Source organism: Eleginops maclovinus, chromosome 24 (assembly GCF_036324505.1).
Source record: "Eleginops maclovinus isolate JMC-PN-2008 ecotype Puerto Natales chromosome 24, JC_Emac_rtc_rv5, whole genome shotgun sequence".
NCBI lineage: Eukaryota > Metazoa > Chordata > Actinopteri > Perciformes > Eleginopidae > Eleginops > Eleginops maclovinus.
The window spans coordinates 552,803-566,792 of record NC_086372.1 but is presented as its reverse complement, the minus strand read 5'-3'; the positions used below and the strand labels follow the sequence as shown (position 1 = coordinate 566,792).

Here is a 13,990-nt window from a genome sequence, read left to right as displayed (position 1 = left end):
GTCCTACTCTGTGTCCTTCACTGTGTCCTACCCTGCTTCCTTCACTGTGTCCTACTCTGTGTCCTACTCTGCCTCCTTCACTGTGTCCTACTCTGTGTCCTTCACTGTGTCCTACTCTGCCTCCTTCACTGTGTCCTACTCTGCCCTCCTTCACTGTGTCCTACTCTGTGTCCTTCACTGTGTCCTACTCTGCCTCCTTCTCTGTGTCCTACTCTGCCTCCTTCACTGTGTCCTACTCTGCCTCCTTCACTGTGTCCTACTCTGTGTCCTACTCTGTGTCCTTCTCTGCCTCCTTCACTGTGTCCTACTCTGTGTCCTTCACTGTGTCCTATTCTGTGTCCTTCACTGTGTCCCTACTCTGACTCCTTCACTGTGTCCTACTCTGCCTCCTTCAGTGTGTCCTACTCTGTGTCCTTCACTGTGTCCTACTCTGCCTCCTTCACTGTGTCCTACTATGTGTCCTTCACTGTGTCCTACTCTGCCTCCTTCACTGTTTCCAAACGGGGGCCTGCTCGTCCTTCACTGTTCCTTCACTGTGTCCAAATCTTGTCCTACCCCCCTGCCTCCTTTACTGTGTCATACTCTTTTTCCTAACCTTTTGCCTCCTTCACTGTGTCCTTCTCCCGGCCCCCTTCCTGTGTCCCCTACTCTGTTCCCCACCCTGCCTTTCCCTTTACTTTTCCTACTCGCCTCCTTCCCCCGGTCCTACTTTTGTGGCCTTTACATGTGTCCTACCTCCCCCCTTTCACTGTGGGCCTACCCCTGCATCGTGCTCTGGGGCCTACCTGGGGGCCTACCTGCCCTTTCCCTTTACTGTGTCCTACCCCCCTTTTCCTTACTTCCCCCTCTCCCCCTTCCACTTTTCCTTCCCTTTTTTTCCCCCCCCTTGCCTCCTTTACCTGTTTTTCCTTTTTTTCCCCCCGTTTCCTTACCCCCCTTCCCCTTTTCCCCTTTGTTGTTTTTTCCTTTCTGGTTTTTTTTTTCCTAACCCCTTTGGGGTCCCCCCTGCCTCCTTCACTGTGTCCTTACTGTGTTTTCCTTAATGTGTTCCTCCACTTGTCCTTTCCCGTGCCCCTTCCTTACGGGGGTCCCCACTCTCCCCTTTCCTTTCCACTTGGGGTCCGGGTTTCTCTTTTTTGGGCCCCCTTTACTGGGGGCCTACCTTTCCCCTTTACTTGGGGTCCCTAAACCCGCCTTTCCCTTTACTGTGTCCTACCTTTTTTGGTCCTACCCTGGGGTCCTTCACTGTGGCCCCACTCGGGGTCCTTCCTGGTTTCCCCCTTGGGCCTTTCCCCCTTATGTCCTACTCTGCTAAATTATCTGCCCCCCCTTCACTTTTGTCCTACTGTGTCCCTTTACTGTGTGTCCTAAATCTGCCTCCCTTTACTGTGTCCCTACTGTGGTCCCTACGTGTGTCCACTCTGTGTCCCCTTTACTGTGTCCTACTCGCCTCCCTTTCTCTGCCCTCCTTCAAAGGGGTCCTACCCGCCTACTTTACTGGTCCCCTAAATCTGCCCCTTTTACTGTGTCCTACTCTTGTCCTTTTACGGGGCCTACTCTGCCCCCCTTCACTGTGTCCTACTCCCTCCTTCACTGGGGTCCCTACTTTTGTTTTCCTTCACTGTGTCCTTCTCCCCTCCTTCAAATGGTCCTACCTGTGTCTTAAACCGGGCCCCCTTCACTGTGGCCCCCACTCTCCCCCCCTTTAAATGTGTCCCCACTCTGGATCCTAATCTGGTCCTTCTTTTTCCTTTTTTCCTGTGTCCTTCTCTGTTCTTCCCCTGTGGCCTACCCCCGCTTCCTTTACCCGTGTCCTACTCTGCCCCTTTAGTGTGTCCTACTTTTGTGGGCCACTCGCCTCCTTCACGTGTCCCCACTCTTTCCCCCTCTGTGTCCTTTTCCGTGTCCTACCTGCCTCCCTTCCCCTTTCCCCGCTCTTGTCCTTCCAAATGTGTCCTTTCTCTGCCTCCTTTACTGGGGTCCCACTCTGCTCGTGCCTGGGTCCTACTTTTGTGTCCTACTCTGTGTCCCTTTTATGTGTCCTACTCCCGCCCCCCTTTTTTTTCCCCCCCCCCCACCCCCTTTTACCGTACCTACTCTGTGTCCTTCTTTTTCCTCCTTTACTGTGTCCCTCCGGGTCATTCAAAGGGGCCTCTTTTCTTCCCTTTACTGTGTTCCCCACTCTGCCTCCTTTGTGTGGCCACCGGGGGGCCCTACTCGGGCCTCCTTCACGGGGGTCCCAAATCTGGGGTCCTGCTCTGTGCCCCCCTGTTCCTACTCTGCCTCCTTTCCCCGTTTCCAGCCTGTGTCCTTCACGTGTCCCCCTCTGCCTCCTTTTACTTGTCCCACTCTGCTTTGGGCCTGGGGCCACTCTGTTCCTACCCCTGCCCTCCTTCACTTTTGTCCAAATGTTTGTCCTTCACTGTGTGTCCTAAACCCCGCCTCCGCACTGCCTCCTTTACTGTGTCCCACTCTGGGCCCCACTCTGCCCCTTTTACTGGGGTCCTTCCCCTTTTGCCTGCTCTTTTTTTTGTCCTTTACTTTTCCTACCTGCCTCCTTTCCCCTTTTCCTACTCTGTGTCCCCTTTACTGGGTCCTACTCTCTCGTCTCTGTGTCCTACTTTTTTGTCCTACCTGCCTCCTTCACGTTCCCCCTTCTCTGCCCCCCCGGGGTCCCTTTCTTGGGGGCCTTCACGTGCCTACCCCCTCCCCTTCCTCCTTTACTGTGGGGCCACCTGCCTTTCCCTTTAAATGTGTCCCCACCCCTGTTCCTACTCTGTATCCTACTCGGGGCCCCCCTTCCCTGACTCCTTCACTGTTCCTACCTTGTTCCTTCACTGTTCCTATTGTGGCATTCACTGGTCCTACTCTGCTTCCTTTAATGGTCCTACTCCCTCCTTCAGGGTGTCCTACCTGGTCCTTTTAAAAGTGTTCCCCACTCTGTGCCTTCACTGTGTCCTAAATGGGTGTCCTTCACTGTGTGTCCACTTGGGGTCCTAAAATGTGTGTCCTTTCCCCCGCCCCTTCACTTTTGTCCCTAAAATCATGTCCCCACTCTCCCCCCTTTACTGTGTCCTACGGTGTGTTCCTTCACTGTGTGTCCTACTCTGCCTTCCCTTTACTGGTTTCCCACTGTTTCCCCACTGTGTTCCTCTCTTTTTTTTTGGGCCTTCACTCTTTCCTCCCTTGTTTGGTTCCTACTCGTGTCCTAAATCTGCCTCCTTTACTGTTCCACTCTGCCCCTTTCCAAAAAAGTGTCCAATCTCATCCGCCTGGTCCTTCACTGGGTCCTACTCTGTTCCGCTCGGCGCCTCCTGGGGGCCCCCCTCTGCCTCTTTTACTGTGTCCTACTCTGTGTCCTACTCTTCCCTCCTTCCCCTGTGTCCCCACTCTGGGGTCCTTTCTCTGTGTCCTTCACGTTCCTACCTTCCTCCTTTTCCCGGGGTCCAGCCCCTGTGTCCTTCACTGTGTCCTCTCGGCCCCTTCACCGGGGGTCCTACTCGCCAAAACCTTTCCCTGGTTTCCCACTCTGTGTCCAAATTTTGCCTCCTACTGGGTCCCCACTCAAATTTCCCACTCTCCCCCCTTTACTGTGTCCTACTGTGGGTCCTTCATGGGTCCCACTTTGTTTCCCACGTGGTCCAAAAACCCCCCTCCTTCACTTGTCCCCCACTCAAAGGCCCCCACTCTGCCTCCTTCCCCGTGTCCTACTTTTGTCCTTCACTTGGGTTCCTACTCCCGCCTTCCCTTTAATGTTCCTACTGTGTGTCCTCGGGGGTGCCCTACTCTGGTCCACTCTTCCTCCTTCACGGGTCCTTTCTCTGTGCTTACTCTGCCTCCCCACTGTGTCCTACTCTGCCTCCTTTACTGTGTCCTAATCTGCGTCCACTGTGTGTCCTACCCTTCCTTCCTTCACTGGTCCTACTCTAACCTACTTTTTGGCCCCCCCTTCCCCTGTGGGCCAAATTTGGGGGCCTTCACTTTTGTGTCCTAAATCTGCCCCCCTTCACTGCCTCCTTCCGTGTCCTACCTGTGTCCCCTGGCCCCCCTTTAACTGTGTCCCCCCTGTGTCCTGCCTGGCCTTCACTGTGTCCTACCTCCTCCTTCCCTGTTCCTCCCCTGTTCCTTCACTGTGTCCCACCTGATCGGCTCTGTGGCCCCCACTCTGTGGCCCCAAATCTGCCCCTTTTCCGGGTCCTACCCCTTTCCTCCTTCCCTTGTTCCCCACCGGGCCCCCCTTTTACAGTCCTACCCTGGTCCAACTCTGTTTCCACTCTGGTCCCTTCCTGCCTCTTTCACTGTGTCCTACCTTTCCTCCTTCACTGTGCCTACTCTGCCTCCTTCACGGTGTCCCCACTCGTGTCCTACTCTGTATCCTACTCTGTGCCTTCTCTCCTCCCACTGGGTCCCCTACTCTGTGTTCCCCTTTACTGGTCCTATTCTGTGTCATTTACTGTTTCCCCACCTTTTGCCCTTTCCCTTTACTGTGTCCACCTGCCTCCTTTATGGTCCCCACTCCGGCCTTCACAAATGCCTACGCTGTGCCTTCACTGGGCCCCAAACCCCGGTTTTCCTTCACTGTTCCTACTTTTGCCTCCTTCCAAAAATGTGTCCACGGGGTGTCCTTTACTGTGTGGCCAAATCTTTCCCCCTTCAAATGCCCCCCTTCCCCTGTGTCCTACTCTGTGTCCACTCGGCCTCCTTCAAATGTTCCCCCACTCTGTGTCCCGCTCTGTGTTTCCCTTAAATGTGTCCTACTCTGGGCCCCCTTCCCCCGGGTTCCCCCCCACCTGTGTTCCCCTTTAATGTGGCCCACTCCTTTCCCCGTGCTCTGGGGTCCACCTTGTCCTAACTTCCCCCCTTTCCCACTGTGTCCTAAATCTGCCTCCTTCCCTGTGTCCTACTCCTTTCCTCCTTCACTGTGTCCTAAAATCCTGGGTCCTACTCTGTATCCTTCTCTGTGTCCCTTTTCCCGCCTCTTTTAAATGTGTCCTACCTGCCTCCTTCAATTTTCCTACTCTGCCTCCTTTTACTGGGGGGGGGGTTTTCCCACCTGTGTCCCCCCACCCCTTTTATCCCACCCGTGTCCTTTTCTCCTCCTTCACTTTTGTCCCCATTCTGTGGCAAATTTACTGTGTCCTAACCCGCTTCCTTCCTTTTTCCCACCGCCCCCTTCGTTTCCTACTCGGGGTCCTTTTACAGTGTCCTACCTGTTCCTTAACTGTGTCCTACCCTGTGTCCTTTACTGTGCCTACTCTGCCTTTCCCTTTACTGTTCCCCACTGTGGTCCCCCCTGTGGTCCTACGGGTCCCTTTAAATGTGTGTCCCCTGTGTGTCCCCACTGTTTTCCCCACCCTGCCCCTTCAAATGTGTCCCCACCTATGTCCTACTCTGCCTCCCTTTACTGTGTCCAGGTGTGCCTTCACTGGTGGGCCTTTCTCTGCCCCCCTTCCCCTGTTTCCTACTGGGGGGCCTACTGTGTCCTACTGGGGTGTCCTACTATTTTTTTCCCACCTGTCCACTGTGTGTCCTACCTGTGTCCCCACCTGCCTCCTTCCCCGTGTCCTACTCTGCCTCCTTCCTGTGGGCCTTTAAACTGCATCCGGGGCCCGTGTCCCCTTTCCCCTTTTCCTACCTGTGTCCTTCTGTCCTCCTTCACTGTTTTCCTACTCGCCTCCCTTTTACTTTGGGCCTACTCTGTTCCCCTCTGTGTCCTGCTCTTGGCCTTTTTGTGTCCTACCGCCCCTTCCCTTTTCCACTTTTGTGTTTCCCTTTACTGTGTCCTACCTGCCTCCTTCCTGTGTTTCCCACTCTGCCCTCGGGCTTTTGGGGGCCCACTTGTGTCCTACCCCCTTGCCCCCTCACTGTGTCCCCACCTATGTCCAACCCCCTGCCTCCTTTACTTTTCCCACTGTGTTTTCCTTCACTGTGTTTCCTTTCGGGTTGGGTCCCACTGTGGGGGGGGGGGGGGGGGCCAACCCTGCCTCCTTCACTGTGTTCCCCAACCCATTCCCCACCTTTGCCTCCTTTACTGTGTCCTACTGTGTGTCCTTCACTTTTGCCAAACCCGCCCTCCTTTTCACTGTGTCCTACTGTGTGTCCTACGGGTGTCCTACCTGTGTCCTTTTACTCTGTCCTACGGGGGTCCTTTCTCTTTTGTCCTACCTGCCTCCTTCACTGTTTTCCTACTCTGCCTCCTTCACTGGTCCCAATCTCGTCCCCGCTCTTTTCTTTTCACCCGTGTCCTACCCCGTGTCCTACTCTTTCCTCCTTCACTGTTCCTACTCTGTGTCCGGGTTTTGGGCCCCTTTACTGTTCCCCCTCTCCTCTTTCACTGTGTCCTAACTGGGTCCTACCTGCCTTTCCCTTTACTGTGTCCTAATCGGGTCCTGCTCTGGGTCCTTCACTGGGGTCCTACCTGCCCCTTCCCTGTGCCACCTGTGTCCCTTTTCCTGGGTCCCCACCGGGCCCCCCTTCCTGTGTCCACTCTGGGACGTGCTCTGGTCCTATCTTGCCTCCTCAATGTGTCCTACCTTCCCGTGTCCTACCTCCTCCTTCACGGTGGGCCCCAACCGTGTCCTTCACTTTTTGTCCTACTCTGCCTCCTTCCCCTGGTCCCTACTCGTTTCCTACTCTGTGTCCTAAATCCCGTGTCCTTCTCTGCCTCCTTCACTGGGTCCAAATTGTGTCCTTCACTTTTTTTTGTCCCCATTTTTCTGTGTCCCTTTAATGTGTCCCACTCTACCCCTTTCCCCTGTGTCCACTTCCCCTGCCTCCTTAGTTTTGGGGCCTTAAATTGGGGTCCTTTAATGTGTCCCCACTCGCCCCCCCCCCCCACTGTGTCCTACTTTTGTTCCTTCCTGTGTCCAAAATAGCCTCCTTCCCCTTTGGGCCTACTCTGGGGCCTTTACTGTGTCCAAATCTGCCTCCTTCCCCCGGTCCTCCCCTGTGTCCTTCAAAAGTGTCCTACTCTGCCTCCTTCACTGTTCCCCCACTCTGGGGTCCCTCACTTGGCCTTCCTTTTCATTTGGGGGGCCCCCCCACCTTTCCAAACCCCGCCTCCTTTACTGGTCCTACCTGCCTCCTTTACTGTGTGCTACCCGCCTCCTTCACGGGGGTCCTCTCCCCAGGGCCTACTCTGCCTCCTTCACGGGGTTCCTACCCTTTCCTCCTTCACTGTGTCCTACTCTATGGCCTACTTTGGGCCCCCCCCTTTACCCGTGTCCCACTGTGTGTCCTTCCCCGTGTGTTCTACCTGCCTCCTTTAACTTGTCCTACTGTGTGTCCTACGGGGGGTCCTACCTGGGCCCCCTCCCCTGGTCCTACTCGTGGCTTACCCTCCCTCCTTTACTGTTCCTACCTGCCTCCTTTATGTGTCCCCAATTTTGGGGTCCAAATGGGTGGTCCTACCCGCCTCCTTCACTGGGTCCTACTCTATTTTTCCTACCTGCCCTCCTTCACTGTGTCCTACGTGTGTCCTTCAATTGGGTTTTCCCCACTCTTTCCCCCTTCCCCTGCCTCCTTCCCCTGGGCCTACTCTGGGGTCCCTACTCTGGGCCCCCTTTTTACTGTGTCCCACTCTGTTTCCTTTTACTTGGGGTCCTACCTTTTGCCCCCCCCCCCTTTCCCTTTCCCCTTTTTTCTACCTGTGTCCCTCACTGTGTCCTACTCTGGGCCCCCTTCACTGTGTCCCACTCTGCCGTGCTCTTGTCCCCCTTTTTTCCTTTTGCCTCCTTTTTAACTCCTTTTCCCCCCTTCCGGGGTCCACTCGGTGTCCTTACTTGGGGCCCCTTCACTGTGTCCTACTCTTGGTCCTGCTCTGGGGTCCCTTCACTGTGTCCTACTCTGCCTCCTTCCCTGTGTCCTGCTCTGTGTCCTTCACTGTGTCCTACTCTGTGTCCTTCACTGTGTCCTACTCTGCCTCCTTCACTATGTCCTACTCTGCATCGTGCTCTGTGTCCTACTCTGTGTCCTACTCTGCCTCCTTCACTGTGTCCTACTCTGCGTCCTGCTCTGTGTCCTTCACTGTGTCCTACTCTGCCTCCTTCCCTGTGTCCTACTCTGTGTCCTTCACTGTGTCCTACTCTGCCTCCTTCACTGTGTCCTACTCTGTGTCCTACTCTGTGTCCTTCACTGTGTCCTCCCCTGTTCTCTCTCTTGTTCCCTCTCTTGTTTCCTCTCCTGTTTCCTCTCTTCTTTCCTCTCTTGTTCCCTCTCTTGTTTCCTCCTTTCCTCTCTTGTTCCCTCTCTTGTTCCCTCTCTTGTTCCTCTCCTGTTTCCTCTCTTCTTTCCTCTCTTGTTCCCTCTCTTTGTTTCCTCCTTTCCTCTCTTGTTCCCTCTCTTGTTCCCTCTCTTGTTTCCTCCTCTCCTCTCTTGTTCCCTCTCTTGTTTCCTCCTCTCCTCTCTTGTTCCCTCTCTTGTTTCCTCCTCTCCTCTCTTGTTCCCTCTCTTTTTTTCCTCCTCTCCTCTCTTGTTCCCTCTCTTGTTTCCTCCTCTCTTCTCTTGTTCCCTCTCTTGTTTCCTCCTCGCCTCTCGTGTTCCCTCTCTGTTTCCTCCTCTCCTCTCTTGTTCCCTCTCTTGTTTCCTCCTCTCCTCTCTTGTTCCCTCTCTTTTTCCTCCTCTCCTCTCTTGTTCCCTCTCTTGTTCCTCCTCTCCTCTCTTGTTTCCTCCTCTCCTCTCTTGTTCCCTCTCTTGTTTCCTCCTCTCCTCTCTTGTTCCCTCTCTTGTTTCCTCCTCTCCTCTCTTGTTCCCTCCCTGGTTCCTCCCCTTGTCTCCTCACTAATTGATGAACTGGTTTAGAGTCTCTCTGATCTCCCTCGTTAGAGTAGGGACAATTTTTCCTCAGACCCCGTCTCTCTGATGGGATTCCTCTCCTGTTGTTGTCTTTTATTTTGGAAAACCAGCAGCACTCACCCCCCCCCCGGGCTACAGTCATCTGATGCTCTGTTATTACCCATCGTCTGTCGCTGAGCCAAAAACAAAGTGAGGGGGGTCACACGCCTCCGCTGGGCTGTGGATTCCTGATTAGAGTCTGCCAGCAGCTCTGTCTCTACTGGGACATGTCTCCATGCTCTGTGACTCTACTGGGACATGTCCCATGCTGTAGAGTCTCTACTGGGACATGTCTCCATGCTGTAGAGTCTCTACTGGGACATGTCTCCATGCTATGTGACTCTACTGGGACAATGTCTCCATGCTGTAGAGTCTCTACTGGGACAGTCTCTACTGGGACATGTCTCCATGCTGTAGAGTCTCTACTGGGACATGTCTCCATGCTTTAGAGTCTCTACTGGGACATGTCTCCATACTTTAGAGTCTCTACTGGGACATGTCTCCATACTTTAGAGTCTCTACAGGGACATGTCTCCATGCTTTAGAGTCTCTACTGGGACATGTCTCCATGCTCTGTGTCCTCTACTGGGACATTTCTCCATGCTGTAGAGTCTCTACAGGGACATGGTCTCCATGCTTTAGAGTCTCTACTGGGACATGTCTCCATGCTCTGTGTCTCTACTGGGACATGTCTCCATGCTCTGTGTCTCTACTGGGACATGTCTCCATGCTATAGTGTCTCTACTGGGACATGTCTCCATGCTCTGTGTCTCTACTGGGACATGTTTCCATGCTATAGTGTCTCTACTGGGACATGTCTCCATGCTATAGTGTCTCTACTGGGACATGTCTCCATGCTCTGTGTCTCTACTGGGACATGTCTCCATGCTTTAGAGTCTCTACTGGGACATGTCTCCATGCTCTGTGTCTCTACTGGGACATGTCTCCATGCTTTAAAGTCTCTACTGGGACATGTCTCCATGCTGTAGTGTCTCTACTGGGACATGTCTCCCATGCTATAGTGTCTCTACTGGACATGTATCCATGCTGTAGTGTCTCTACTGGGACATGTCTCCATGCTCTGTGTCTCTACTGGGACATGTCTCCATGCTCTGTGTCTCTACTGGGACATGCCTCCATGCTCTGTGTTTCTACTGGGACATGTCTCCATGCTGTAGTGTCTCTACTGGGACATGTCTCCATGCTCTGTGTCTCTACTGGGACATGTCTCCATGCTGTAGTGTCTCTACTGGGACATGTCTCCATGCTTCAGAATCTTTACTGGGACATGTCTCCATGCTGTAGTGTCTCTACTGGGACATGTCTCCATGCTCTGTGTCTCTACTGGGACATGTCTCCATGCTGTAGTGTCTCTACTGGGACATGTCTCCATGCTCTGTGTCTCTACTGGGACATGTGTCCATGCTGTAGTGTCTTTACTGGGACATGTCTCCATGCTCTGTGTCTCTACTGGGACATGTGTCCATGCTGTAGTGTCTCTACTGGGACATGTCTCCATGCTTCAGAGTCTTTACTGGGACATGTCTCCATGCTGTAGTGTCTCTACTGGGACATGTCTCCATGCTCTGTGTCTCTACTGGGACATGTCTCCATGCTCTGTGTCTCTACTGGGACATGTCTCCATGCTGTAGAGTCTCTACTGGGACATGCCTCCATGCTCTGTGTCTCTACTGGGACATGTCTCCATGCTCTGTGTCTCTACTGGGACATGTCTCCATGCTGTAGAGTCTCCACTGGGACATGCCTCCATGCTCTGTGTCTCTACTGGGACAGGTCTCCATGCTGTAGAGTCTCTACTGGGACATGTCCCCATGCTCTGTGTCTCTACACAACTTAGAGATGTCCCGCCCCCTTAGCCTATCACGTACAATTTGTTGCTCTAGCCAATAGGAGCGTGTTCCACAGTGATGTCACCATGTCTGTGTTCCTGTTTGTTCAGGCTGGTCGGCTCCATCCGCCATCGGTATCGCCGGCCTGGGCGGAGGCTTCGAGATCGGGGTGGAGGTGAGAGGACGATTGCTCCTAAGCAATAAGCAGTGTGTGAGTTAACCTGTGGTGATGTCTGTATGTCTACCCCCCCCCCCCCCCCAAGGTGTCGGACCTGGTGATCATCCTGAACCAGCGCCGGGCGGTGGAGGCGTTCACGAAGGGCGGGAACCTGACGCTAGGGGGGAACTGCACGGTGGCGGTGGGCCCGATGGGAAGGTGAGACACCTGTGAGGTTTACCTGCAGCTCAACCAATCCAGAATCAGGGTTACTGAGCCAGGTACATTCAGAGCCAAAAGCAGGGGAACTGGTTTACCGTGTGTGAGAGAGAGGGCGTGGCCAGGTGTTCCTTTCATCCTCTGATACCTGAATGTGCCGCAGACAGAGGATGAACCACCTGAACCAGGTGATGCAACTCAGTCCCAGGAGTCCTTATGCAACACAGAGACTGCAGGAGGCGTTAGGAATATATATTCACATGGAGAAAGTAAAAATACTGCTCTCACGTATATTCTCACGTGTACCTGCGTTGCGTTCAGGAACGTGGAGGCGGACGTGTCTATCCGCAGCCCGGCAGCCGTCTTCACGTACTGCAGGTCCAGAGGACTGTTCGCCGGGATTTCTCTGGAGGGGTCCGGCCTGATCGAGCGCAAAGACACCAACCGCAAGTACGAACAACACACCCCCTGCTGGCTCACCTTCCTTTCAGGTATATTTCTGACATATTAAGATGATCTGTGGCTAAGGTTCTACGGGCGGGAGATCCGTGCGTCGGCCATTTTGAACGGAGACGTTGAGCCGCCGCCAGAATGCTACGATCTTTACCATATCCTGGAGGAGTACACCGACGCCTACACCGCCGACTGGACCAGCAAGAACATGCGTCCGAAGGTAAAAAAGCGTGTCCCGTTCGCTCTCTGTTCTCAGAGCTGAACATCATCCTGATCGGGAGGAGGTCCAAGAGAAAGTCTTTATCGGAACTTTATCGGAACTCGATCAGAACTTTGACACATCACTTTGTCGTAACTTTATTCCATGTCTAACAATAAACGTAATTTAACTTCCTGTCTCTCTTTAGTCATCTGGTCCTCCATCCAGACCTTCAGTTCCACCTCAGCAAAGACCGTCAGCCAGCTACCAGCAACCAGCCGGCTACCAGCAACCAGCCGGCTACCAGCAACCGTCATCTGGCTACCAGCAACCGTCATCTGGCTACCAGCAACCGTCATCTGGCTACCAGCAACCAGCCGGCTACCAGCAACCGTCATCTGGCTACCAGCAACCGTCATCTGGCTACCAGCAACCAGCCGGCTTCCAGCAACCAGCCGGCTTCCAGCAACCAGCCGGCTACCAGCAACCAGCCGGCTTCCAGCAACCGTCATCTGGCTACCAGCCGCCTCCAGCCCCCACGGGTAAAAACGCGCTGTATCCGAGCATCTCCGTCTATAAATCTGAGACTTCAGGTGAGTCTGACGTTCGTCCATCTTCACTCTGAAACACTGTTTCATCCTCGTTTCCTTTTCATACCTCCTTATCTCCTTGATTTACTCTTCTTTCTTTACTCTTCTTTCCTTCCTTTCCTTCTCCCTAACCTCTCTATTCCTTCAGTTTAATAAATGATTCAGGTCTGAAGCGATGGCGTCCTCTGGTGGCCACAGCCTGCAGCTACACACTGCCTTTTTCATGTTCATGTCGATCTGCCGATCTCATTTTAATTTCAATGACCTTTTTTCTGTTTTAGGCCAGGTTGCCTCCAGAAACCCCCCCAACAACGGTAATATCCACACATCTAGATCTCTTGTCTTGTTGTTGTTGTAGCGATTAGTATTACTATACTTTTTGTTTGTACACATTAAATATTTATTTATTAAGTGTTATTGTTTATATCTTAGTTTAAATCTATTGGTTTCAATATATACAGTCTATGATTGGTTTTTATAAATAAATGTTCCTGCTCCAGGTGGAGGCGGAGCTAGCGGAGAGCTCGTCGTCACAGCGACGCACCCGTTCACGGGGCAACAGCCCGGAGACCTGAGCTTCGTCCCCGGCGACAGCATCACCGTGGTTACTAAGACTGACTCACAGTACGACTGGTGGGAGGGTCGTCATAGCGACGGGCGCGTGGGAATCTTTCCCGCCAACTTTGTGGCATTATGAGTCTACGGCAAGCCGGAGGGACAAATCAGGGCTTTGATTAAAACGAGAGAAAATACAGACCATCAATCTGCAAATATTAGATTTCCATCCTAAAAATGTTGTTTTCAGCATTCAAAAGTATTTAAGATCATTATAATAAAGGTAATATTCAGGATATTGTTGATAATTATTCTATTTGAGTGACATTTAAAACAGGATGTACTATTTAAGACAATGTCATAAATATTTAATAAATACCCATCTTTAAAATCTGTCTCCACAAATGAACACTAAAGCAGCGTTCTGTTTACATTAAAGCCTTTAGAAGTTATTAAAATGATGAAATATTTATCATTTTCTGTTTTAAACTTAAATCACAAAACCAATTTTATCTTTTTGAAAAACTTATTTCACTTCAATAATTTAAATAAAAGCACTTTTTAAATTTTGAAATGACAAACAATTGAAATACTATCTCAAACTTTATTCATGATGTTCTGACTCATTGGTAAACAATCTACTTCCTGTTGTTTCCCGTTAAAATATAACCAAGAAAACAACAGGAATCAAAAGCTAATGTCATGACAAACTTAGGACTAAAATCACTAAAACACTTTAAATAAAAGCACATTTTCCCCTTTCATTTGACTTTAGTGAATTAAACTCACATTACTCTTCTTTTTGGGTAAATATTTTGTTTCTTTTTTTACTAAAACAGTGTTTAAATGTTGACGTGAGATCTGTTACAACTGGGATGTGGAATATTCTTTGGACATCTTTATCTGCTCATAGTTTAATTAAAATAATCACGTGTTGGAGGTTGGATAAAGTGCCTAAATAATTCTACAATAAATATAAAGATAATAGAGACTGTGCTGCTAGTTTTTTTTGCCAAAGAAAATGTTAAATAAAATATCTAAACCCACTGAGAAACATTGCTTTCCTCTGCTCATTGTGGTTTTGCATCTATGACGTTATTATTTATTCAAGCATTAATTCCAGCTTGAGGTGTTA

At 51.7% G+C, this 13,990-nt stretch overlaps 1 protein-coding gene across 1 annotated transcript in view; it reads left to right on the top strand.

Moving 5' to 3' along the window:
• The window catches only part of sh3yl1 (SH3 and SYLF domain containing 1), a 30,262-nt gene extending 16,353 nt beyond the window's left edge, over window positions 1-13,909 (top strand). The window contains 7 exon segments of the mRNA XM_063878124.1: window positions 10,793-10,857; window positions 10,946-11,058; window positions 11,380-11,508; window positions 11,587-11,731; window positions 11,919-12,303; window positions 12,582-12,614; window positions 12,801-13,909. Coding sequence (XP_063734194.1) covers window positions 10,793-10,857; window positions 10,946-11,058; window positions 11,380-11,508; window positions 11,587-11,731; window positions 11,919-12,303; window positions 12,582-12,614; window positions 12,801-12,997 — 1,067 coding nt within the window. The 3' untranslated portion in view covers window positions 12,998-13,909.
• The last annotated feature ends 81 nt before the right edge of the window (window positions 13,910-13,990 follow it).